General features: G+C 34.7%; 1 protein-coding gene across 1 annotated transcript in view; it reads left to right on the forward strand.

The window, feature by feature from the left end:
* The window catches only part of LOC129616515 (transcription factor 21-like), a 60,732-nt gene that overhangs the window by 35,319 nt on the left and 331 nt on the right, over positions 1–25,082 (forward strand). The window contains exon 2 of the mRNA XM_055532170.1: positions 25,078–25,082. This exon is cut by the window's right edge and continues 246 nt beyond it. Within this exon, the coding sequence (XP_055388145.1) occupies positions 25,078–25,082 (5 nt within the window). The remainder of the gene's footprint in view (positions 1–25,077) is intronic.

Raw genomic sequence — 25,082 nt, forward strand, 5'->3', positions numbered from 1 at the left:
ATCTAGCATGTTCTGCATCATATTTTGCATTATATACAAAACATTCACGTCACTGGCCCTTGCTTTATTGCTCTTGCCACCGTTATCAGTTTTTGTTTGGAGAACGTCCTTGTATGTTACATCTTTTGAGACTATTCTCGAGGTGAATTGCCTCGGTGGCTGTTCAGAATTCTTCAAGTTGTTGTTGTTGTTCTTATTTCTATGTTTTTGTAGTTCCTTAGCTACAAGGCACCCCCTATAGTTTGCTGGGTGGGCCTCCAAGCAATTTGAACACTTTGCTGCAATACTCTTTGGCTTACTACAATCTGATGTTAAGTGCCTGCCTGCACATTTAATACAATTCGGTTCTCTCTGGCAAAATTTTTGTGTATGGCCATACCTTTGACACCTTTTACTCTACCGAATGGTCCTATCCTGTCGAAGTGCCTCTATCCTAACTTTCATCCTGTTTATGTGATCGATTTCATAAATTTTTTTCATCTCCTCTTCATTTGAGAATGTTAACATAACCAGCGGTAGAGGCACCATAATGTTTTTCCCATTTTCTTTTATTTTTTTAATTTTATTGGTTACATCTAAGATCTTGTAACCCCTAGAGCTTAGGTCCTCTTTTATGTCTTCCGGTTTACAACTGGGGTGAAGATTTCTTACCATGACTTTTATTGGTCTGGCCTGCTTGTTCTCATAGGTATGCCATTCTAGTCCAGATCCATTCATGGCCCTGGTAAAATTCCTGTAATCCATTTCGGAATTTACAATAAGCTTAAATTGATTGTTGTTCATCAATTTCACCTTATAATTGATGTCCTTATTTTTTAATGTTGACTCTATTTTATTGTAGTCAACCACATTACTTATGACTACTGGAGGCGGCCCAGAGTTTTTCGTGACATTGCCTCGACTTTTAGAATCGGGAACATCCGCTTTCTCAACGTTGGTCGTCACCTGAACCACTTCCGGAGATGATTTCGCTTTTCTTTTTTTACTGGACCTCTTTTGCTTTAGAATCCAATCCGTTTCTCTGGCGAGTTCCTCCTCATCTGTTGAGTAGGCGCCCAAAACTGACCTCACCTGCTTTGCTGGTGGTGCTGCGTCTTTTTCTTTATGACTGCCCACATTAGACTTATTGTTTGTAATTTGCGTATGCTTCTCTTTTTTTAGCTTCTCATTTTCAGCCCTCAGTTGGAGAACCTCACTTTTCAAAGCCACACAGAGCTGTTCCATTTGGGTAATCCTTTTGTGTATGTCAGCATTCTGATCATCACTTTCTTTGTCTTGAGCTTTACTCATGTTTATATCCTTATTGGTCTGTGGAGCTTGAATGTTCGGTAGTCCACCTTCTATATTTCTATTCTTTTCTAAAATCCGCACATCAGATGTAGGTGGTGAACGCCGGGTTTTCGCGTTCCTCCTGAACGGATCAATCAAATGCAATAAATGGCTCTCCCCAGAATCCGTAGAGCCGACCTCCGAAGAGGGTGGATTCTTCAACATAGTTGAATTACCATCTGGGGTACTAAATCCTTTTGTTTTGTCCATTGCACAAATGATTAAATTCTGCATTTTATACCTACTGCCAGGCTTCAAAAACTGCCGTCCCTCAGGGATCAGACGCAGACCAGGGAGCCGCCTATTCTAGGTCAGACGCTTCTGAATTTACCACCCGCGCGCTTCCTAATCAACGATATCCGGATTAAGCGCCGAGTACTCGCTTTCACCCGCTCTCGCCAGCCTTACTAAGTAAGTTGCCCAGGAGACACCCGGCAGATAACTATGTTACCTACCTTCTGAGAGGTGAGAGTCGGATTTGTTGGCAGAGCTGATGTTTTCAGAGGGCATTTCCTAGCATTTTCAGTTTCACATGTTAGAAAAATGTGAGACTGACTAGGACCCATGCCAACTTTTGTCCCCCTTGCATAATGGCTTCAATCTGTACAGAAAAATTAAACAAGTCTTTGGTCTTTGGTATAAAAAATCACACATGACGAAAACAATCATCTTGTTACAGAAAGTGAGGACTTGAAATTGGTTTGGGAAAGATATATTGAACCAGACCAGACCCACATACAATATGGAATCACTCCAAGGTACGTCTGAAGTACCAATAAAGCAAGATGAAATGCCTTATTGGTACTAAAAGCAGCAAAGCGTCTGGTCCTGATGTAATAGTTAAATTGATAAATGACTCTAACCTCATCTTAAAACTGTTTAACAATATTTATAACACGGACTTGCTACCTGAGGATTGACTGAAATCAACCTTCGTCGCCATTTCGAGAAAGTTCAACGCCAAAACTTGCTACAATATTATCAACTAATAAGCTTAATGTGCTACATGCTGAAAATTTTTCTGAGAATTCTTCCTGATCGAATATATACAAAATATGAAGATATAATGGGAAGAACGAAGTTTTTCCTTAAAAAGGGAACTAGTATAAGAAAAGTCCTATTCAGTGCACGTGTACTAGTACAAAACTGCCGTGATGTTCATAAAGACGTTTTCCTCATAGATTATGAAAAAGCTTTCGATAACGTAGTTCACGAAAGATTAATGGAAATACTAGATAGAACTGGCCTTATAATAAGAACATAATGCTGTGCATAAATAGCCTTTATTGGTAACAATTTGCCAAGATAAAAACAAAACATGGTCTGACAAATAGCGTTGAAATTCAAAAGGGAGTGCGACAAAGGTGCATATGTTCACCTCTGCTATATAATTTGTAAGCAGAAACTATCTTCGAGGAAGCAGTTGAAAATGTAGATGTAGGTGTAAAAGTCAATGGCACATGTATCAACAACATCAAGGACGCGGATGACACGGTACTTATTGCAGACAACCCACTTGATTTACAACACTTAATCAATAAAGTAAACGAATGCAGTAAAATATTTGATTTAAAAATGAATGTGTCCAAAATAAAAGTTATGGTAATTAGCATAAGCCGAAATCCAGAAAATGGACTGGAATTAGAAATATTGAAGAACAATTTTACACAGTGTGTAACAGAAACACCTACCAGGAATTAATATCATGTAACCGCATAAGTCCAACTATGGGCAAGCAGAATAACAAGAAAATCAGTTTTAATTATTGTTATAATTGCGTAACAAGTGTTAAAGCTATTGATTACTATTATTCTTATTTCAATTCAAGAAAAAAGTAAAATATAAATAATATTTATCAAAATATAATACAATTAAATATACAATTTACATCAGCATAGGTCTCACCACTGCCAGTGAACCATACGTAGCTCGATACCCCACCTCTTCTCATTGGCCCGCAGTAAAACGCAGTAGTTGCTTTCTTCACTCGCTTCCTGAAGTTGGGCCTCCAGTTTAGTTTAGAGTACAAGGTCAATCCTACAAATCTAAATTCACTGCCAATCTGCAGCAAGCGGCCCAGTCAGAGAAGAGAATAAGGGCCCTCTGAATTTAGAGCGAATAGGTACTTTCCCGACACAGCTACCACACAGTCGTCAGCGTAAGCAACCTGTTTGTATCCCTCCTCTCCATAACAAAAGTGGACTCACTACAAGATTCCAAAGAAGAGGGGACAGCACGCATCCCCGATGCATGATACCCCGAAATGTGCCCTGATAGTCTTGCCTAACAGCATGTGTTCTATCAGAGACTCATGAATCGATGTGTCTATCAGCGCAGCACCGATTGCGCGCGAAGTAACGTTATTGGCCTTTAATATCTAAAAAGGCTGCCATACTGTTCTCCGTTCTGTCCAGGGATCGTTAATGTACAAGCGAATGCCAGGCCGTCTCCGTCGACTTGCCCTTGCAACACGCATACTTTGTCGAGGACAATAGATTCGGATCTGAGTTATTCCGTATGTATACACCTAGCAACTTTTCCAAGATTTTAGATTAAAAATGATGTTAGGCTGATCGGTGTAAGGTCCTTTGGTCAGCTATGAGAGCTCCCGCCAGCCTTAGGAATGAAGACCAACTTAGCTACATTCCAGATTTTCGCAATGTAAGTTAAGTCTACACAGCGCTCGTTGACTCCTTTCAGCCAGGGAAAGATAACCTCCGTTGTGCTTTGCAGCCCTGCCAGCACCATATCGTCTGGACCCGCCGATTTGAGTGGCTGATGATGGCCCAGATAATTCATTTTTCTGAATCCACGCCCTCGAACATGATTGGACACCAGGTCTAGCCTATATTGCTTCGGTGTCCCGCCCTTGGACAGCTGAGAAGTGTGTCCATAGATCCGAGTTAGTCCATTGATTCCCAGAAGCCGGCAGGTAACTTAACACGACTGTGTCGCTTGCCAGAACCCTTCTTAGTTTCGATTCCTCCGCGGTCTTGCCGATTTCTCCGCAGAATGCCTTTTAGGAGATTCTTGACGCCTCCCTCAGCCCAATAAAATAATAATAACAACAAAAATAGTAATAACAACAATAACAATAACAAAAGCACTGAAAATATTTCTTCTGATTGTATTTTCAATGAATCAACTTTACCTGCTGATGTGTTTCTTCAAATGATATATGCTCAAATTATAAAATTATAAAAGATTAAGAGTAACGCTCTTGCTAAAATTAAAAATTTTGAAAGAAAAATTAAGGTACTATGTATAATAATTGAGAAATAAGAAGTTAAAGTAAACATATTAGAGTAGAAAAATAAAATGAGATCAATTGATGTCGTTGGTTACTAATGAGAATTCGAAAACAAATACATATTATAAAGTTTTTTTCAAATTTTGTTGGTGAAATTATGGAAGATGATGTTGTAGAAAATTGTTATGTCAAAAAACAAAACCTAAAAAGTGAATCTTCTGATTTTGTTTCTGTGGATTTAACTTCTTTGAAATTAAAAGATAAAATTATGAATTCTTTACATATGTAAGTACAACTAAATCAGCAATTTTTTGGCGGGAAAACAGTTTTAAACAAATTTTAATTTCCTTAAATTTTTATTTTTAGAAAATCTGTTTTAAATTGTGAAATACATAATTGTCTTTTTTAAATTGTGATAGTTTAAATCCTAGTTATAATAATTATATTGCTAACATTCATACTTCTTATCCAAATTTTAATTGCTGTTGTTTTTGTGTAAACTATTCAGAGAAAGTACATAATTCAGGATATACTATCATTCACAAAAACGCTCGTAGCTTAAGAGCTCATATTGATTTATGTTTAACTCATCTTGCGGCGCTTAGCCACTTTCCTGATATTATATCTGTTTCAGAAGTCTGGATTTTCGACAATGTGATTGAAAATTATAAGATTACTAATTCTTTTTTGAAGCTAATTATAACAATTCATACGCGGCTGGGTGCTTTGGAATGTTTTATATAAGTGATATCTGTATTGATAAATATAAAGTAAATAAATTTAACTTATCGACTGTTGATTAAATTAGTTTTATTTGTGAAATATCTAGTATGAATTACTGCTTTGTTGGTGTATATAGGTTACATAAACTTAAAAGGAAGCGAATTCTTGGTCGAGTTTTTGCAGGTTTTGGAAACACAAAATTCTAAAAACTTTGCCCTTTTTGGCAATTTCATTACAAATTTTTTGAAAAATACTGCTGTTTTAAATAATGTACTAAAAATAAGAGATTGGATTTCAATCTCTATTATATGAGCCTACAAGGTGCCACAACAATTCAAGCACCTGAATCGATCATGTTCATATTCGACAGTATCGGTCTAATAATGTTAGTTATAATGCTACTACTTTTAACCAGTGTATAACTGATCATTGCTTGACTAGTACTCAACTTAGTCCTAGTTGATGATGGTTTTGATATACATATCTACGTAAGACAGATTTTGACGCTCTCAAAACTATAATTTAAACTTTTAATTGAATTTTGGGACATTGTATTTTGTGAAAAAGATCCCTTTAGTTGCTTTTGATAAATTTCTTATGGTACTTCACTCTCATATGTCACATTGCAGTATTATGATTAATTGTGGGAACTCAAAAAATAAAAACTTAAATCTTGGATTACTAATTCCCTTATAATTAAAATTAAAAATAAAAACGAAATAATTGAAAAAGTAAACTAAACTAAAAATGTGCTACAAAAAAGAAATTTTTAAGCAATTGTCTTTTGATATTTCAAAATGTAAAAATATAATAATTATCTAAAATTACAGATAAGAATAATTATTTGAAATAAATTTACAGATAATAAATTTACAGAAAAATTGGTTAATGAAATTTTAAATAGCAATAGATCGGGTGCCAGTATTGTTATTTATCATAATCAGAATTCCTGATTATTTAGGGGGTGGCAATTTATTCAATGATTATTGCTACAAATTTTAACAATGTTTGTAATGATGTAATTCGAGAGGACGATTGCCAATCTTCAAGTTTTTTATTTGAGCATATTTTCCTTCATAAAGTTTTAAAGTATATAAATTCTGTAAAATCTTCTAACTCGTCATCAAGGGATACTATATCTGGCAAATTAATAAAAAATATTAGGTGTCAAATTATTGATTTACTGAGTTAAATTTAAATTTTAGTGTTGAGAAAGAAGTTTTTCCAGAAGTTCTAAAAGTTACCATATTTTAACCATTGTATAAAAAGGGTGAAACTAGTAAAAATTGTATAGTATGTCTCTTAATAACTGCCTTTTCAAAAGTTTTTGAAAAATCTTTCAAAGCGAGAATGTAGTCCTATCTTGTAAAATCTAATTTTCTTATTCAATATCAATATGGTTTCAAAAATGGTAAATCAACTGAAAGTGCATTACTAAAATTTTGTAGAGAGATTTATGACACCATCAACGCTTCAGAAATTCCAGCTGCCCTATTTATTGATATTATAATGTATTCGGTTTATTATAACATCCATATTAATTTTTAAATATAACAACCAGTGTTACTTACTTAAATAGACTCGTACAATTGTACAGATCTTCTTTAATTAATACTATTATTTTATTGTTATACTTTAACCATTCTTCTTTGTTACATTTTAAATTTATATCTAGGCCAGTACTTACATAAGATTTTTGTTACATTTACTTTTGTTAGCTATTTTTAGGTCGACAAGGTAATATGTTTATGACATACATATGTACATAATATTGTGGGTAATGATATTTTATATACATATTTATGTCATACAATTTTGGGTTATGGAAATGCTGTTTCTTGTTTGTTATATTGATTATTTTTGGATCTAAATTTATAACGGTTTATTTAGGTTTGTATAATACAATTAGAATTTGAAGATGTTCTTGAAACTAAATAAATTATATGTGAAGGTTAAAATATTTTTAAGAAGTTTTCAAAAGATAAAATTGAAATGTTTTAGAACAATATTAAATGCATTACAATATAATGAAGGCATTCGATACGGTCAATCATTCTAAATTACTTAAGAAACTGTATAATTCCGGGTTTAGAGGAATTATACATAACTGGTTTACGTATTTGGGAAATAGGGTTCGACGAGTTAGAATTAGTAACTTTACAAGTACTACAGCAATACTAAATATTGGCGTGCCGCAGGGATCTGTATTAGGGTCAATTTTGTTTCTATTCGCTTTTTATTCAACCTTTTGAAGGGAAAATTACTGCTTTTGCGGACAATATTGTTTTGACATATTCTACTGGGAATCATTTCGATTTTATTACTCATTTGAATGTTGGCCTAAATTTTTTAAGAAATTGGTTTTTTTTAAGAAATGGAAATGAATACAACACTAACTAATTACAATCATGATACAGGTTGTATTTAGTTAGTGTTGTATATTAAATGACAGTAATAATTGTAATTTTGGGTGTTGGTTGGGGTCTGGTTATAGCGTTCAAAGTTTTAAATATTTTGATATTTTTATTGATGATAAAATAAATTGGAAAGTGCACACTTCGTACATAAGTGTTTATTTGATCGTAGAACGCATTTTCCACTTTTCAATAGTCTTAAATTCTACCTATGAGGCACCTTTATGCAATAAAAATATTAAATATATTTTTTTATGAGATGTGTCAGTACAGTTGCAGGTTTTATGAAGCTTATAATTTACTTGTTAAATTGGAGTTATGGGTTAAAGTTCCCAAATTTAATAAAATGCATTTTTACCACTCTTATAAAACTGCTGCACTACTAATTATTTGCAGACTGGAAATGACCGCACTACTAATCAATTGTAGACTGGAAAGAATAAAAACTAAAGCCCAAATCAACAGCATCACTTGCATAAACAATATACAATTTGATAATGACCATTCCTTGAAAATAATGTATTTAAATGTTCGTAGTTTAAAATATAAAATCGATGAAATAGCCTTTATGTTAGATAACCTGAAATCAACTGTTCACATATTAATATTCAGTGAGATATGGATTCTAGAAGATGAAATTGATGTAGTTAACTTGAAAAACTATAATACATTCTTCGCATGTAGAAAGAATAGGCGTGGAGGCGGAGTTGGCATCTTTGTGCATACTTCGTTAAAGTATAAAACTTTACAATTACACTCTGACGATCATATTAGTATTTTATCATTAAAAATTGAAACAGAAAAACAAATCTTTAATATAACTGGAATATACAGGGCCCCAAACAATGCAAGCGATGAAATAAATCGGTTTTTAGACTTTTTGAATGGTCATATGGTGAAACTTGGTGTAACTACCTTTATTGTATTAGGTGACTTCAATTTCAATTTGAAAGACAAAGATAATTTCCATGCAATTATAAAAATCTAGTTCAAGCTAATGGTTTTCACTTCTACGACAAATCCACAACGAGATCTGTATCAGATTCGTGTCTGGATCATATACTTATCAATGATATCACAATAAATGCTATAATTAATCATTTAAATGTTAATATATCTGATCATCATTCTCTAATATGTGAATTTAACTTGAGAACTTTTGTAAACAAAACAAAATCTTTAATTAAAATAAAAAAAATAAACGTCAAAAACATAAAACCTCAGCTTATGACAACTGGTATTGATACATCGTCAAGTGTGGCCGGTGTCCTCGCTAGTAATGTAGTAGATACAATTAAAAAGCATGTTTCAAATAATTCAAGTGAGAAAGTTTATAGCAAGAAAATAAAATTTAGTAAACCATGGATCGATAAGCAGTGTGTTGAGTTAATAAAAATTAAGAACTATTGGTACAAAAAACATACACATAAGAGGGAAAATGAATATTTTAAAATAAAATATCATTTCTGGCTAAATAAACTAACTAATGTTAAAAGAAAGAAAAGATCGAATTATGATTCCAGAAACTTCAGCAAGTGTGCTGGTAACTCTCGCAAAACTTGGAATCTTGTGAAAGAAATAGTCTCTGACGGAAAAACAATAGACAGCAATGTCCTTTTAATAAAATCGACCATATTTATGAAAAAATTCAAAAACTAAATAAATTCAATGATTTTTATAGGAACATTGGTAAGGATATGGCAAAAAATTTTAATTCCATATACATTCTAAAAATTAGAACAGATAAGAGGTTCTACTTTGAAAGTGTTAGTAAAACTCAAACTTTAAAACTAATTGAAAATCTAAAAACGACACATACTACGGATGCAGATGGAATGAGCACTTCATTAATAAAATCATGCAAATCCATAGATTCGATAACAATTTTAATAATATTCCATAACAATTTTAATAGTTAGTAGATTCCATAACAATTTTAATAAAGGCTTCGCTAGAGCGAAGTACTGAACCAGAAATTATAAAGTTAAACAAAGTAATCCCTATATACAAGAGGAATGATGGTCAGAATAACATTACCATTTATAGACCCATATCGATTTCTTCGATTATTAGCAAAATTTTAGAAACTTTAGTAAACAACCAGCTTACTGAATATTTGAGAAAAAATAACATGATTAGCAATATATGGGTTTGAAAAAATTCAAATACCGCAGCTACTTTTGATTTAATTACACATATTCAACATGAAATTTCTTCAGATCGGAAAGTTTGTGTCGTATTTTTTGATCTTGCCAAAGCTTTTGATTCTATCAACAGATCTGGAATGCTACGAATACTATTTGAATGTGGAGTTGCAGGAGCTGAGTATAAATGGTTTAAAAGCTATTTCGATAACAGAATGCAATTCTCTGAGTGTGGTGATTTGAAAAGTAGAATAGAAAAAAGTAGATTTTGTACACTTGTATCTCTGAGTGTGGTGATTTGAAAAGTAGAATAGAAAAAAGTAGATTTTGGTGTTATTCAGGGAAGCGCACTTGGTCCGGCCTTATTCTCTATGTATGTGAGCAGCTTTACACATTCAGCCCTGCACGGCAGACCTTATTTATATGCTGATGACATCGCAATCACTTATGCTGCGCAAGATCTTTTGACAGTGGAAAATATTATAAATAATGACATGATAAAGATACATAATTGGATGTCCATTAACAAACTTTCTGTCAATGAAAAAAAAACTAAATGTATGAAAATTAAAAATAAAAATTATACAATTAGCATCAAGTATAATAATGTGAGAATTGAAAATGTAGCAGAATATAAGTATTTGGGTATTTGGATAGACCAAAATCTCACACGGGGTACACACATAAAAGAAATTGTAGAATAGCTGGTGTACTTAAAATAATTGGGAAAAGATTGCTAGAGAGTACTAAAATAGCAACACACTACTCTTTATTTCATAGTACTGTGACATATGGTATTGAGATATGGGGTAATACTTTTCAAAAAAACATCAAAATGATACAAACAATACAAAATAAAGGCATCAAAAATTTATTTGTATTAAATAAAAGAACGTCGACGAGTTTTAAAAAATACAACATCTTAAGTCTTGTTGATTTCCGAAACCTATGCTGTGTGACACATCTAAGAAAGATAAAAGAAAAACAAATAAAAACAAATCTACAAATTGTCATCAGCAGTAAACTACATCTTCTTTTATTGTTAGCAACATTCTTTCTTTATTTTTTTCATGTACATAAGTGTACAAATAATTTGCTTTCCAACTGTCAATTTTTAATTTTTAAAATTTTTTTTTTTAAGTTTTATAATTTTCATATTATAATTTCATTCAACTCAACTTAATGCTATTCTTTCCAACTTTGTTATTAATTTGTCTTTTGCAATAACAAATAATGTACAAAACCATATAGGACATTTTACCATTAGCTATCATTTGTAAATTTTTTTTTCAAATCTAGATTTCGTTGTACACTCTATACGAGCTATGTAGCTCTTTTTGGAGAATTGAATAAATAAATAAATAAGATAAAATAAATAAATAAATTTCTGGAAATCGTCAAATCCTAGGTGTTTACTTTTAATCATACTGTTATTGATAATATTTATTATTTACCTAGTAAAAACATTATTACTTTTGCTGGATTTTTAATATTTATATACACGATACGTATGTAATTAAAAAATAGTTTTTTTAATCATTTGATATTAAAATATAGTGGTACATTGAAAACTTATATCGATAACTGAATGTTTCTACCTATTTCATTTGTAATTGTTGGTAATATATTAGAAAAATTTTTTAAAATTGAAAATATAAATATCGTGGCTAAATATTGTAGATTATACTTAAAATGACTATGACAATAAAGAAATATTATTATATTATATTGTTACCATAGAGAACAGACATACTAACAGACATACTTGAATCTTATTTATCTGAAAGGCTTTTTCGTATCAAACAAGACGGGGAGTACTCCATCCTTCGGGAGATTGGGGCTGGTGTGCCACGAGGTAGTGTTATGGGGCCTATATTATACGTGCTTTATATAAGTGACCTGCGAGATTAAGATGATGTTACTATGGTTAAGATCTAACGTTAAAGAATCGAAAAAAAATTATGGGAAGCAGGTAACAATATAAATAAATGGACAAATAGATGAAAAATAAAGCTAAATGAAAGTAAATCTGCACATATAAATTTCGAAAACAAAAATTTAGTAAACTCTCCAAAATTGAATTTGAATGGTGTTAGACTCTGGATGTCAGGTTCAGATGGAAACAACATGTTAAGAAGAAAAAAATACAAATAGAAAAAAAATGTAAAGAAAACTATAGGCCTAAGAGCTACTAAGAGCCAAATTTACATTTTTCTAGGTATGTTAGCTATAAGCTTACTAATGTCTTAAAAATTGGAAAGAGGTATTTTTATAATATTTTGCAATACTTTCACTTAACTAGACAATACACATTGCGGTCGGTTATGTGCTGGCCACAACAGATTTTTTCTTTTTAAAGTATAATTTTTGTATTTTTTCATAATTGTGCTCTTTTTTTAATTTATTCCATAGATTTCATAATTTATTTCACAAATTTTGCATATTATTATGTTTTTTCATTACAAAAGTTTAATTTTTTTGTTATCACTTTTTCAATTTTTTTTTCTTTTGCTTTTAATACCTTACCAAAAGTTTGGGTTAAGGTTTGTCATCTAAAGTACAATTGCTTCGTTTTTTAGGATGTTTACAAAACCACATTTGTAAATAAGCGAAAAAATTATTAAACTATTTCCAACAATTTTTATATTTCATTTTTACATTTTTGTTTTAATTATATGCATTAATTATGTATATGATGCATAATACAAAGACCAGATTGTATGGAGGTTGTCACAAGAACACCAAAAAAATTACAATTTATGCTTAAAAAAGTCACCAAGTTGAGAAAAATGTTACCAAAATAAGAATTATATGTTGTTATGTAGACAACAGTAACAAAAACCTGATGTTGTCGGAACATAACCGTAAAATGTATTTTCTTGTTTGGTAAAAATGTTGCTCAAAATTACAAAAAGTTTCCTTAACAAAATTTTCAGTTTCGAATTTTAAAAAGAACAGCTTTTTTTTAAAAGCCCTTACTAAAAAAATATATTTTTATTAATATTAAGAAAAATGCGGTCTTCCGCACTTTTTTTTTTTTTTTTTTCCTTCTTCACTCCTAGAAGGAGCATAGGGCTAGTGCATGATTTCTCATGCACTAGTTTCATAGCGTCATAGAGTTTAACTAGGTAGGTGACTAGCCTGCCGTAGTCATATTTATATTAATTATTTGAGGTTATTAATATTTACTGTTTATTTTTCTTAGTCTTTAGTATCGAATATTATGAATATTTGAAAATTACTTGTATAATATTTATTAGTATTGCATATTAAGTTATATAATATTGAATATAATTTTTATAGTGACCTGACCGGGGTTTGAACCCGAGACCCTTCGGTTAAAGGGCCGGTGCCATAACCACTGCACCAATGGTCAGATTCTTCCGCACATTATTAATATTAAGAAAAATGCGCACATTACTTAAAAAAAATTAAAATAATTTAAGAATGTAAATTTGAGAATTTACGGAAAATATATTAAATTAAATAAGACGTTACCATATTTTTAAAGACTGAGTTACTCTAGTTTGTAGAAAACAACTAAAATAGAAACCTTGAGCTGATCGTAAGAAATACAAAAAAGTGTGTATCGACGGTTCCGCGTACAATTATTGTATCTCAAAAACATAGGTTTCCAGGTGAGCAAAAAAAAATCACATTTTGTTATAAATAAAGATATCGCAATGAAATAAAAGCCAAAATATTGGAATTTTGGATTGGTCCTGCTAAAAATTTATTTTTTTTTATTTTAATTAAACTATTCGAAATTAAACTTTTCTCATTTTCATAACCAAAAAAATGACAATTTACACTGTAAGTCGACCGCGAATTAAATAACATTTAATTTTATATGTAATTTTATATGTGTACAAAAACTTAATATTTTCTGATTATTATTGCAATTTTAGTTAAAACTTACAGTTAAAACTTTTTCAAGCAATATAAATGTAAGTCAACAGATAATAAAAGTTTTACGTTATCTTATTAATGTAAAGTAACGTAAACTAAGGTTTTACGATAACTTTAGAATAATGTTCTAGAAGTGCTAATACAATATTTGAGAGTTTCTTGAACAACTTACAACAAAAGTTTTTTTATGTTTGTGCAATTTCTGTTAAAGCTAAATTGTATTTAAATTTGTAGGTTATAGAGAAATTAAATAAGCATGGAAAACTTTTATTGTAACTGTAATTAGAATAGTTTCTATTTGGAGCCGTCGGTAATCGGTATATTACTTGTTCATAATGAAGTGCTCTATAAATCTCTGTTTCATCTGTTCTCTGTTACATCTGTTTTATATTTTTGTCTGTTTTTTTCTATTTTGCCGTATAATAGAAATTACAATCTATTGCACATTCCAACGAAACTAAGCATATGGATTAAAAATTTTAAGTTCAAAATAAGATTTAAAATCAGGTTGATTCAAAAATTTAATTCAAACTGAATGGAATGATTTTTCTAGAAGTAATGTTAGTAGAATATTAAAATTGTCCAAATAGCATACTTTAAAATTATCTAACAAAATTATCTATATGATTTATATATTTAATAAAATTACATAAGAGAAGAATTACTTAAAGAAGAAGATTTAAAAAACATCATCTAAAAAAGAATCTAAAAAAATTTACTAGAAAACCATACTGAGAAAAATTTTATCTAAATTACATATTTACCGACCATATTGTGTTTACAATAGGTAGGTTATGTGTTTATAATAGGTAGGGAAGTGTAAATAAACTCTTTTTATAGATAACAGTTTATATTATCAGAAACACAAACCAAGATATAAATAATACTCAAATACAAATGATATCACATATTTTTAGGACGAAATATCAGAATAGGCTTACATAAATGTCAGATTTTTTCAAAGATATAAGATGTTTCGTGGCATTTGAATATTAATGTTTCATTTCATATTGTTTCATTAGAAAGATTTAAAAAAAATATACATTCACAATTTATGTATGTACTTATTTTTCGAGCGAAAAACGGTCGAAAAATAAAATACATTTTATGTTTGAATTTTCTTTCTTTTATTCCTGTTATTCCACAACTTGGGAGCCTAGGGCTTCAACTTGAAGTCTCCATTCTTCTCCGTTTATTGCTAGTTTTTCTAGTTCGTCGCACGAGATACCGTATCTATTTAGTTTTTGCAGCACTTCTCTTGTTGTTTTGGGTCTACCTCTTGGCCTGAACTCCGCTAGAGGATTCCAGGTTAGCGTCATTCTTGTTCTGATTTTCTTAATGTATGACCAATGCACTTCCATTTTCTTCAGGTGATTTGCTTCATTATAGGTTCTTTATTTGTTAGTTGAACACAAGTCTTTGTTCCTAATTCTGTTCGGACAGAATATTCGGCATATAATTCTTAAAATAAACACATTTATGAATACTTGCAATTTATCCTTGATGGAATTGGTGAGTAACCATGATTGGCAACCATGTGTTAATATTGATTTTAAACGTGATTTAATTATACTCAGCTTCGTATGTCTAGATATTTTCAAACTGTTTCATATGTAACGGAATTTGCCGAAGGCTGTTATAGCTTTATCTAGGCTATTCTGTACATCTTCATTAAAACTGCCTGTTAACGTGATAATACTTCCTAAATAATAGAAGTTAGTTGTGCCTTCAATGGCTTGGCCGTTTAGCTCGATTGAATTGTCATATAGAAGTAGTATGTACATTGCTTTTGGTTTGTTGGTATTCATTTCTAGGCCAATATTTCGGGATGCTAGCTTCAAGTGGTTCAATTTGGACTGCGCATCATGTTGATTAATCATTCCTCCAGATACCTCCAGATTTTTGTCATCTGACGGATAGATGCCTCTTTCAATACTTCTTACTTCCCTCAAGACATCATCTAATACTATGGTGAATAGTAACGGCGAAAGCGAACATCCTTGTTTAACACCTGCGTGAATGACATACTAATGTTGCCATTATGTTATACTTAAAGTTCTTCATTTTCATACATGTTCAAAACGATGTTGATTATTTTTCTAGGAACTCTTTTTTCCAAAGCTTTCCATATTGCATTTCTGTAGATGGAATCGAAAGCCTCCTTGAAATCAACGAATATGAGGCGTAAAGGTGTTTTCCATTCATGTGCTTGTTGTACAATTATATGAAGGCATTCGGTTCAATGGCTACTTTTATACGAAGAGTATTCGGTTGGTCCAGGCAGCTTCTGTTTGGGCGAAATCCAGCCTGTCCATCCCTAATCAGATTCTGCATTACATTTTGAAGTCTATTTTGTATTACTCCTGTTACGATTTTATATCTTGTGTTGAGTAGTGCGCTGCCTCTCCAGTTATTGCATTCAGATAAGTCGCCTTTCTTGGGAATTTCGACTACAACGACTTTCTTATATGCTATAGGGATAGTTTCGGTTTCCTCATCGTTTCCAGTCTTAGTATTTCGCTTGGCAGTACGTCGTATGCGGTAGATCTGTTGCTTTTTTTTTGTATAGTATTTTTGATTTCTAGAATTGTTTGGGTTCAGCTGCATATGTTACAGTTCTGTCCTGTAGTACTATATTGACTATTCCTTCTTAGTTGATACACTTCTATTTGAATGTAGCTGATCTCTTCGAAGTGCTCTTTCAATCTCTAAGGCTTCTCATTAATACCTGTGATTAAATCCTCCTTGCGACTTCTAACTGGTCGATTGAGGTTGCAAGTTTTGTTAGCGAGTTTACTGCCGCTATATGCAGTTTTTATGTCGTATTTATTTGCTGTAGTTTCTATTTTGCGGGTTATTCAACTAAGGCGCTTCCTTTTGTGCGTTCTTGCAACTCTTTTTACAGACTTGGAGACTCTTAAGTTGTTATCTTAGTTTGATTAGAGCCCATGTTTGGTCAGAAACCAACGGGAAAAAGCTGTTGGCATTCCAACAGCTTTTTCCCGTTGGTTTACAGATATTCCTATTGGTACCTAGGATATTAGTGGCTTATTGTATTAAGCTCCTAACTGTTACCTCCCATGGTTTTCCAGTGTTCCTTTGCGTGGCGTCAGGTATAGCTGTAGTTATTCTATATCAAATATTCTAACATAATATAGTTCTATAATAAAGTGGTTAAAATTTATTTCTATACCTTTACCCGCAGGTGTGAATATTGTGTTTCCCTAGGAGCTTTAAAAAATGTGCGTAAGTATGTGCGTACTTAAAACTTCATTTCCCATTGTTTGAACGGAAAATTTTAAAATTTTCAACTCTAATATATACATATATTTGAATGAAATTATTAAATTTTTGTTAGTAGTTTTACTATAGTTTTAAGACTATAAAGTTTTGTTCAATTTCGACAAAGGGATCGAGGGTTATAGCAAATTAATCAGATAAGGTCCAGTGAGAATTTGATCTATATACACTTTTTTGATTAAAAATTTTCGCTTTGTATGAAGTGGATCAAATATTTATGGATACAGAACAAAATAGCACAAAGTTAAAAAAAGAAATTGTTCTTTATGTTCCATTATTTTTCATACACTTGTATTACAAAAATGATTAAATCGCGAAAATAAGATACATTTAACCTAATGAGATTGAAAAAAATTTGAACAATGGTTTTTACTAGGCTAATAATTCTGTATTAAGTTCGTAATCACTTGAAAGAGTTTTCTGCTGTATTTTCAAATATTGATTTTTTATTTCTGCCAGGGACTGCTGCTATTTTTAGGGAAACGATTCGAACCATAGATATGGTTACCTGCTATGCCGCTCGAGAAGATTATTTTAAATATTTCAAAAACTAGTGAAAGTCGTGTTTTTAATCACAGCTCAGGTATGTCTCAGAACTTTCTATGAAATAGCTTGGCAGGTTTGGATAATTGCCATACAACCCTAAGCACTAATTTAAAATATTTGAAGTAATAAAGGTCTTTAAGGTGCATGAAAGGTTGCAGCTATGTGTCCGATTGCAGTTCAGATATATTTTAGAAGTTTTGTTGATATGTCTTGGCACTTCCGAGTAGCTGGGTAGCTTCAGGAAATTCGGAAGGAATTCGGTAGCGATTGGGGTGACACCAAAAATCCGGTAACAAAGTGCCAAATTATAGTTTATACATATCTCAAAAATTTTCTTCAGCTAGTTCGCTAGGATTTGATTTTATACTTAGATTGTCAAGATATATTTACAATACATATCTGTAAAGGTTGACTCAAAAATTTTGTTTTGTTTTTAAAAGAGTCAGCTTCTACGGGATTATATACCTTGCCGTGGTGTAGGAGCTGAGTAGGGTCAAGGAGTCTCGGGATGCGTCCTCAGATGAGACTTGAAACCAAAAGATAATCATACCCTTCCCCCTCACCTATCCCTCCACTGTATCCTATCACTCCTGATTCTCCCTCGGTCGGATTAAGGTGTTATGTGACCCGTGACTATAATTACGAGTTCAGCTTTTTTTTAAGAGTCGGAAAAAAATTTGGTTAAGCCAGTTTCTGGAAACTGTGCTGAAACATCGCTGAGAGCGAATTCAGTACAAAAACCGCAGGTGAACGCCAAGAATGCTAAAAGCACTAGTGCGAATCCGAAGGTGCATAAGGAGTCCTAACCGGGACCGAGCTACCGCACTCAAAGCTATGACTGAGTCAGGGCTGGTATCGGTAGTAGCTTGATGGCTACAGTAGCACAAACTAGCCAGAGCAGGAAAAGAACGCCATCAGCAACGATAACGCCCTCAAAAAGGACCTATAGAGAACAGCGGTCTGCATTTAGGAACTTGCAAAGGATCGGCCGGATTCCGGAAAGAGACAGGTCTGAACACAAATGGTCCACATACAACTGGGCCAAGAATATTTTGGATAAGTGATTAAGCAAGATGGTTGTGGCAATAAAACGACAACGCTCCACAGAGGAACCACGTCGGGAAGCTAAAAGGCCATTGCCGCCGAGCAGACCCTTGAGCGCATCAACAACGAGGCCTCTTGTCGCTGTGGTTGACCAGGCGCAAGAAGATGACAGGATCTCTGCTGAGAATTGGAGGAAAGTTGAAAGCCTTTCCTCAAATCATGAAGGAGGATCTAGGCCTCGTACAGAGACCAAGGTTGGAACCAGGGATTTGAGAAACTTGTGGCCTGTGCTGACGGCAGGTCTCTCGACTTGTATAAAAAGGAGTAGGGGAGGTTTGGCCCGGGGCTAGACTTGCGGTCGTTGCGAAAGACCAAATCCCAAGCAGACCGCGGGCTCGGGGTTGAATTCCAGCTGAGCCGCCGAATACTGATACCATTCTGGAGATGATCAGATTGGGCATTCCCAACTTGCCAACAACCAACTGGCGGTTGGCAAAATTGGAAGAAAAAAAGGACGACTATCGGCAGGCCCCCATAGTAATAAATATTAAATCTCTGGCACCTCTGGAGAGTCAGGGATTTCTCCTTAATTATGGGTTCTCCTCCATAACCCTTAAAGGGTATAAACAGACACGAAGGTGGAGGGAGCCCAGATTAGAGTGACCGACGGGAACATCATGAAGGTGTGCCATCGGTCGTTGACCTCGCCAACAGGGCTCCGGAGAAGTCGCCTGATCAGTCCCTGCTCTCATCAGAAGCAGAAATGCTGGATGAAGCGGGGCTGACAGACCATGATGTAATGCTCTTAATCTGGAGGGGCCTTGTTTTTACTTGGACCTGGACGAGGATGCAGATAAGACGCTGGTGGAAGTTAACGAAAGCAGTAATGCTTCGCGCAATTCAGATCAACCTCGACCACTCTAAAATAGCTTTGGCTGCGCTCCTTCTTCGCTTATAAAGAGGCGGAGAAGATATACTCCTGGTCCAGGAGCCCTAGATAGCAGGGGAAAGATCTGCGGGCTGAGGATGCCAGAATACAAGCTATTTTAAAGCGACGGCAGCTCAAATGCATATTTATTAAAAGCAACTTAAATGCTTTTCTATTACCTCTTTACAGTAATGAAGTCTTGAAGCTGGTGGCAGTATCTCTTGGTGGGCGTCAGTATACCTGCCCTTCGACTTCCGAGGGAGCTTCCGCCCGAGTATTTGAAGAGCAGGGTGGAGAAGGCCCAGAATCTTCGAACCGGCCTTATTATTGGCCTCACATTTAATAGAGGTTCAGAGCCCACTTTAATTACTAAAAATCGGCAAGAGGTTATAGATATAACTCTTGTCTCAAACATTCTTGCTACTTTGGTCAGGAATTGGAAAGTGTCAGAAGATCATTCTTTTTCTGACCACCGTTATATAGAATTCGAGTTGGTAACCAACCGGAATGCTCACTTGACCTTCCGAAACCGCTAAAGGACTGAATGGTCTGAATGGTCAAAGTTCAGACCAAAGTATGGTCCTCACGCCTACCGGAGCCCCAAATGACGCCTCTAGGGTAGCGTGTTCCCTAACTCGGTTAAGGGCAAATGAAAGTCGCAATGGTGGTCCGATGAGTTGAATGCCCTTCGGAAAAAATGCAGAAGTCAATTCAACAGAACAAAGTTCAGCAGGACATCATCTAATTGGAACGAGGAATTAAAACTCCTGGAGGGAGTTTTGTGGAAGGATTTGTGGGGTTGCAGAGGCATCTAGGCTAAGAAGGATCCTGGTAAATGACGCAACCGCGCCGAGTTATCTCCTGGCAGCTGGTGACTCTTGGAGCTGGTGACTCTTCGGCTTCGAAGTCCTTGTGGCTGCTTGTGGATTCGCACTTCCCAGAATCCTTGGGGGTGTCTACTTCGAATGTCTACGACGGTGAATCTTGTTCCTCAGAAGTGGTCACTGAAAAAGGAATTCTTTGAGCTATCCGCAGCTTTCAGCCCTAGAAATCGACGTGCCCGGACGATATAGTGCCTGCGGAACCACAAGATGCGGTGGAGGTCATCCTGCCCTGGGTGAAAATTATCTACAAATTCTGTATAAACCTAGCTAACATTCCAAAATTGTGGAACGTTGCTAGGGCTGTTTTCATTCCTAAAACTGGGAGGAGCACACACAGCTGCCCAAAGGATTTTAGACTTTAGATTTAAGAATTGATAGACTCATACATAAAGTGCAACCTTAACCCGAGGTGGGTGTCTCCGGCATAACATTTGTATCGGAGGTCAACAAAAACGGCCCTGCACTCCTTGATACACTATATTGAAGCGTCCCTTAACTGCGGGTAATACACACTGGCTGCCTTACTAGACATTGAAGGCGCTATCAACAATGTCGAGTCGCGATCGATCACTCAAGCCCTGTCGGAGCTCTCAATTTCTGGCTCCTTGGCTACCCTGATAGGAAATATGCTGTCACCCAGATCCATCAGGGTTAACTTTGGCGGGTCATGCATTGAGCGTTCGGTTCGAAGGGGAACCCCCCAAGGGGGTGTGTTTTCTCCTCTTCTCTGGAACTTAGTAATCAATCGGTTACTAGTACTTCTGCAGGGGGAGGGCTATAAAGTGGTCGCCTACGCAGATGACGTGGCAGTGGCCGTATCTGGGAAACACCTCCAATAACTAAATGGGCTGATACAGAGGGCTTTTAGCCTAGTTTCCTCAAAAGCCTTCAAAAGACGGAGCCAGTTATTTTCAGTGGAAGATATAAAATTCCGGGAAAATCCGCCTATTCTTTAGCAGGAATGCTGGATTCCTGGGGCTGGTTCTGGACTCAAAGCTGAACTAGAGGTCTAATATCATGGAGAGAGTAAGGGAAGCAACTATTGCGCTTTACTCGTGCAGGAAGGCCATCGAGAAGAGGTGGGACCCGAAACCAAGCATGCTTTATTGGTTGTACACCGCGGTGGTGAGGCCGGTCCTGCTGTACGGAATCGTGGTGTGGTGGCCGGCGCTCCGTACTTCCTCAAACCTGAGATTAATCAGCAGGATTCAGAGGATAGTAATAATGTGGGTATGTGGGGCTCTGCGCTCCACTCCTACACAGGCTCTTGAGATTCTCTTGCATCTATTACCATTGGATATACTGGAACGGCAGATGACTTCGGAGTCTGCACTACGCCTGGGGGCCGCATCACAGTCGTCGTGTGACCCCACAGGTCACGTTTCGATTCTTGTGGACTGGAGGAACGAGGTGGGGTCAATTGATTCGGTTCCTCCCGTGCTTTCATTCGTGAGAAATTTCGGAGCATCGCTCCTGCCGAGGCAAAGCTGGCGTGACGAGTTCAGGGATGGCTCCGTCCATTTTATCACGGATTGATCCAAACTTGCGGAAGGGTGGGTGGGGACTCTCTTTCCGCCTGCGGGACCACTGAAGGGACTTTCAAACAGAGGTGGTTGCAATTGGAGAGGGTCTGCGCTGGCTTGGCGAGCATGTGATGTCCGTGGAAAGTGTTAGCATCTTCACGAGCAACCAGGCCGCGATGAAGGCTCTGGAGTCGGAGACCTCTACGTCCAGAACTGTCCTAGATTTTAGGTCGTCTTTTAACGAGATGGCGGATGAGTTCGAGTTAAACTGGGTTTGGGTTTCCGGTCACAGTGGGATCTCGGGGAAATGCAAGGCGGATGAGCTTACGAAACATTGAACGATCCTCGGAATTGTACTTGGAAAGAAGAACCTGGTTATGCCTCTAACCACTCACAGGCTGCTGCTACGCAGTGCAGCGGTGGAACGTACCAATCTCAGATGGGGGAATGGAACTATGTGTAACGTGGCAAGGAAGTTGTGGCCAAAGCTAGACTTGCATGGCACAAGGGATCTGATATTTCTCCAACGGGAGAATGTTGGCGCGGTGATAGAGGTTCTAACTGGACACTGTCTGATTGGCGATCATGCCAGGAGGATGGGCCGCCCCGCAAACGATTTCTGTAAGAGCTTCTGTGACTAGCAGGAGGTGGAAACGGTGACCCACCTGGTATGCTCATTCCCGGTGCTGGCAAACTCCAGGCGGAGGTTATTTGGGTCCCATTTTTTTTAGGGCGGGCTACGGACCTAGCGAATGTAAATGCTAGGGATATTGGCCGGTTTCTGAGGAACTTGGGCTGGTTTTAATGAGGGAGAGGGGGAGATCCGGCTTCGTCATAACGGACCTTGGTGGCCTAGGTGTACCCTTCGGGGGCCGTGCAACCTACCCTAACCTGAATGATTTGGACATAAAAAAAGACGGCAATGCTTAGTTATTTTCAAAAGTATATTTTAACGAAGGCTATGTATATTTTCAATTTGTCAGCGAAAAATGAACTCAAATAGTTGATGACGAATCGTGAAATCGTAAAAACGAATCGTAAACGATTGTTTTTAAAATTATTCCAAAATTTTACAGTAAAGTTTTAAAAGTAAAATTTCTATACGATATTTTGTAAGCACCCTTTGAAGTATAAGAACAAAGCGATCTAATAATTTTAAAAAGTTTTTGAAATATTTTTTGTTTAAGTAAATAATAAATAAACAATTCTTTTTCACAAAATATGAGAAGAAGACAAGTAACGTGAATAAATTAAAAAGTAATTTATCGGTTGAAAAAACCTTAAAGGTTAAATAACCAAATTGAATTATTTAATTATGTTTTGCAGTTTATTTGTTATAATGATCCATGTCTTACAAAAATATTTAATGACCCATATTATAGCCCTCAAAAATTTTTTGAAAATTTTATATGAAAATTTGATCCATACGCCATCGATTTTGGATATGGATCAAAATGCACGCCAAATCGAATTGAAAGTGGAGGTGGATCAACACGGCAACGGCGTATCTAAGATAGCGAAAAACTAATTAAATATACTGCAAGATCATCGTCGAAAACCTATGAAAATGGTCTTTTAAATTTAGAGTGTTAAAACAATGAAACTATAATTTTTTTTGGAAAGATAAGGTTTCGGACTCTGATGAATTCGGGGACGATTTTACATTTTTCACCTTATCTACTTATGTCTTAATGGAATAATAGAATTTCTTGAAATTTGACATCTAAGTTCTGGCTGCTACCGAAACTAACCGGTTAATTTAGGAGATTCGGGTGGCACAAAGCAAAATTTTGCTATGAGCGAAGTTTACACTTTTCGAGGTATGTTAGAGAAAACCTTTCATTAAAATTGAAAAGAAGTGTTCAAAACGCATTTTCATAATCTTCTGTAACACTTTCACTAAACTAGGCAATTTATATTACTGTCGATTATGTGCTGACAACATCAGTTTTTTCATATAAATAAAAATTTGACAGTTATTAGCACACAGACAAATAGCCTCATTAAATTAAAACAATGTCGCCACTTGGCAATATTTTCATTCAAGCTATTTATAAAATGTGGTGGAGTGAAATAAAAAAAGATCAGTGAGTGAAATGAAAAGTAAGACAAAGGGAAAAATGAGCATACCTGAGAATAAATGTCTACAACTACATAATATATTATTGCAGTGTATATGGAATTACATTCTATTTTAAGTCTGCGTCATCTGTAGTACGAGTATGTACAAAAAAACTTTAGCAACCAACACCTGGCTAAGCGCATAACCGTTGCCCAATAGTTTGCCTCTTTTTCGGGAATTTTTTTTTTAACTTATAATTTTTATTAAAAATTTCAGATCGAAACTCCAGTCATAAATCAATCGTCGCATCGAAACTACAATATAAAGCATATATTTATAAACATTTATAAACATTTTAACTGAATTCTTATTAAAAAAGCATCTTTAATTTTGCTGATGTCTCGTTAAAAATAGAGCTTTAAAAATTTTGCTGCATATTATGATTTATGGACATATTTCCAAAGCTACTATAAATAATGTAAAATCATTATGGTTAAAAATTGACAAAGTAAGATCTACTGAGTCCCAATTTATACCTATTGAAAAAGAGCGAAAAAAAGATCAAACCTATGACTTTTAGTTAGGCTGATGAATTTTAAAACGATAAATTTTAAACCTTTAAAAAGATTGATTATTGATCAATTTCATTTTAATTATATATTTACAGAGCATTGCTATTATTCGGGCGAAAAGAAAATTTGAAGCATTTAATAGATTGAGTCTCGTTGAAATCGAAGAACGTAAAATATTTACGTTGAGTTACAATGTATTTTTGGCCAGAATTTTTAAACGCAAGATTTTTTTTTTGAAGTTTCATAGCTAAGTATAGTAACGGGAAGGTTAATTTAAAAAAGTCTCTAATATTACACGGAATATTTTAAACTTCTTACTTGTGTCATGTTGTAACTCAACGTTAGGCTTTTTTATTTTCATCGATGAGCACGGGAGTTAACGCGCTAAGTAAACAAAATGAAATCCGAAAGAAAGCAGAATTTTTAATGGACTCTTTTTATAATTTCAGACTCA

This window comes from Condylostylus longicornis, unplaced genomic scaffold (assembly GCF_029603195.1).
Source record: "Condylostylus longicornis isolate FDR11 unplaced genomic scaffold, ASM2960319v2 ptg000233l, whole genome shotgun sequence".
Classification (NCBI taxonomy): domain Eukaryota; kingdom Metazoa; phylum Arthropoda; class Insecta; order Diptera; family Dolichopodidae; genus Condylostylus; species Condylostylus longicornis.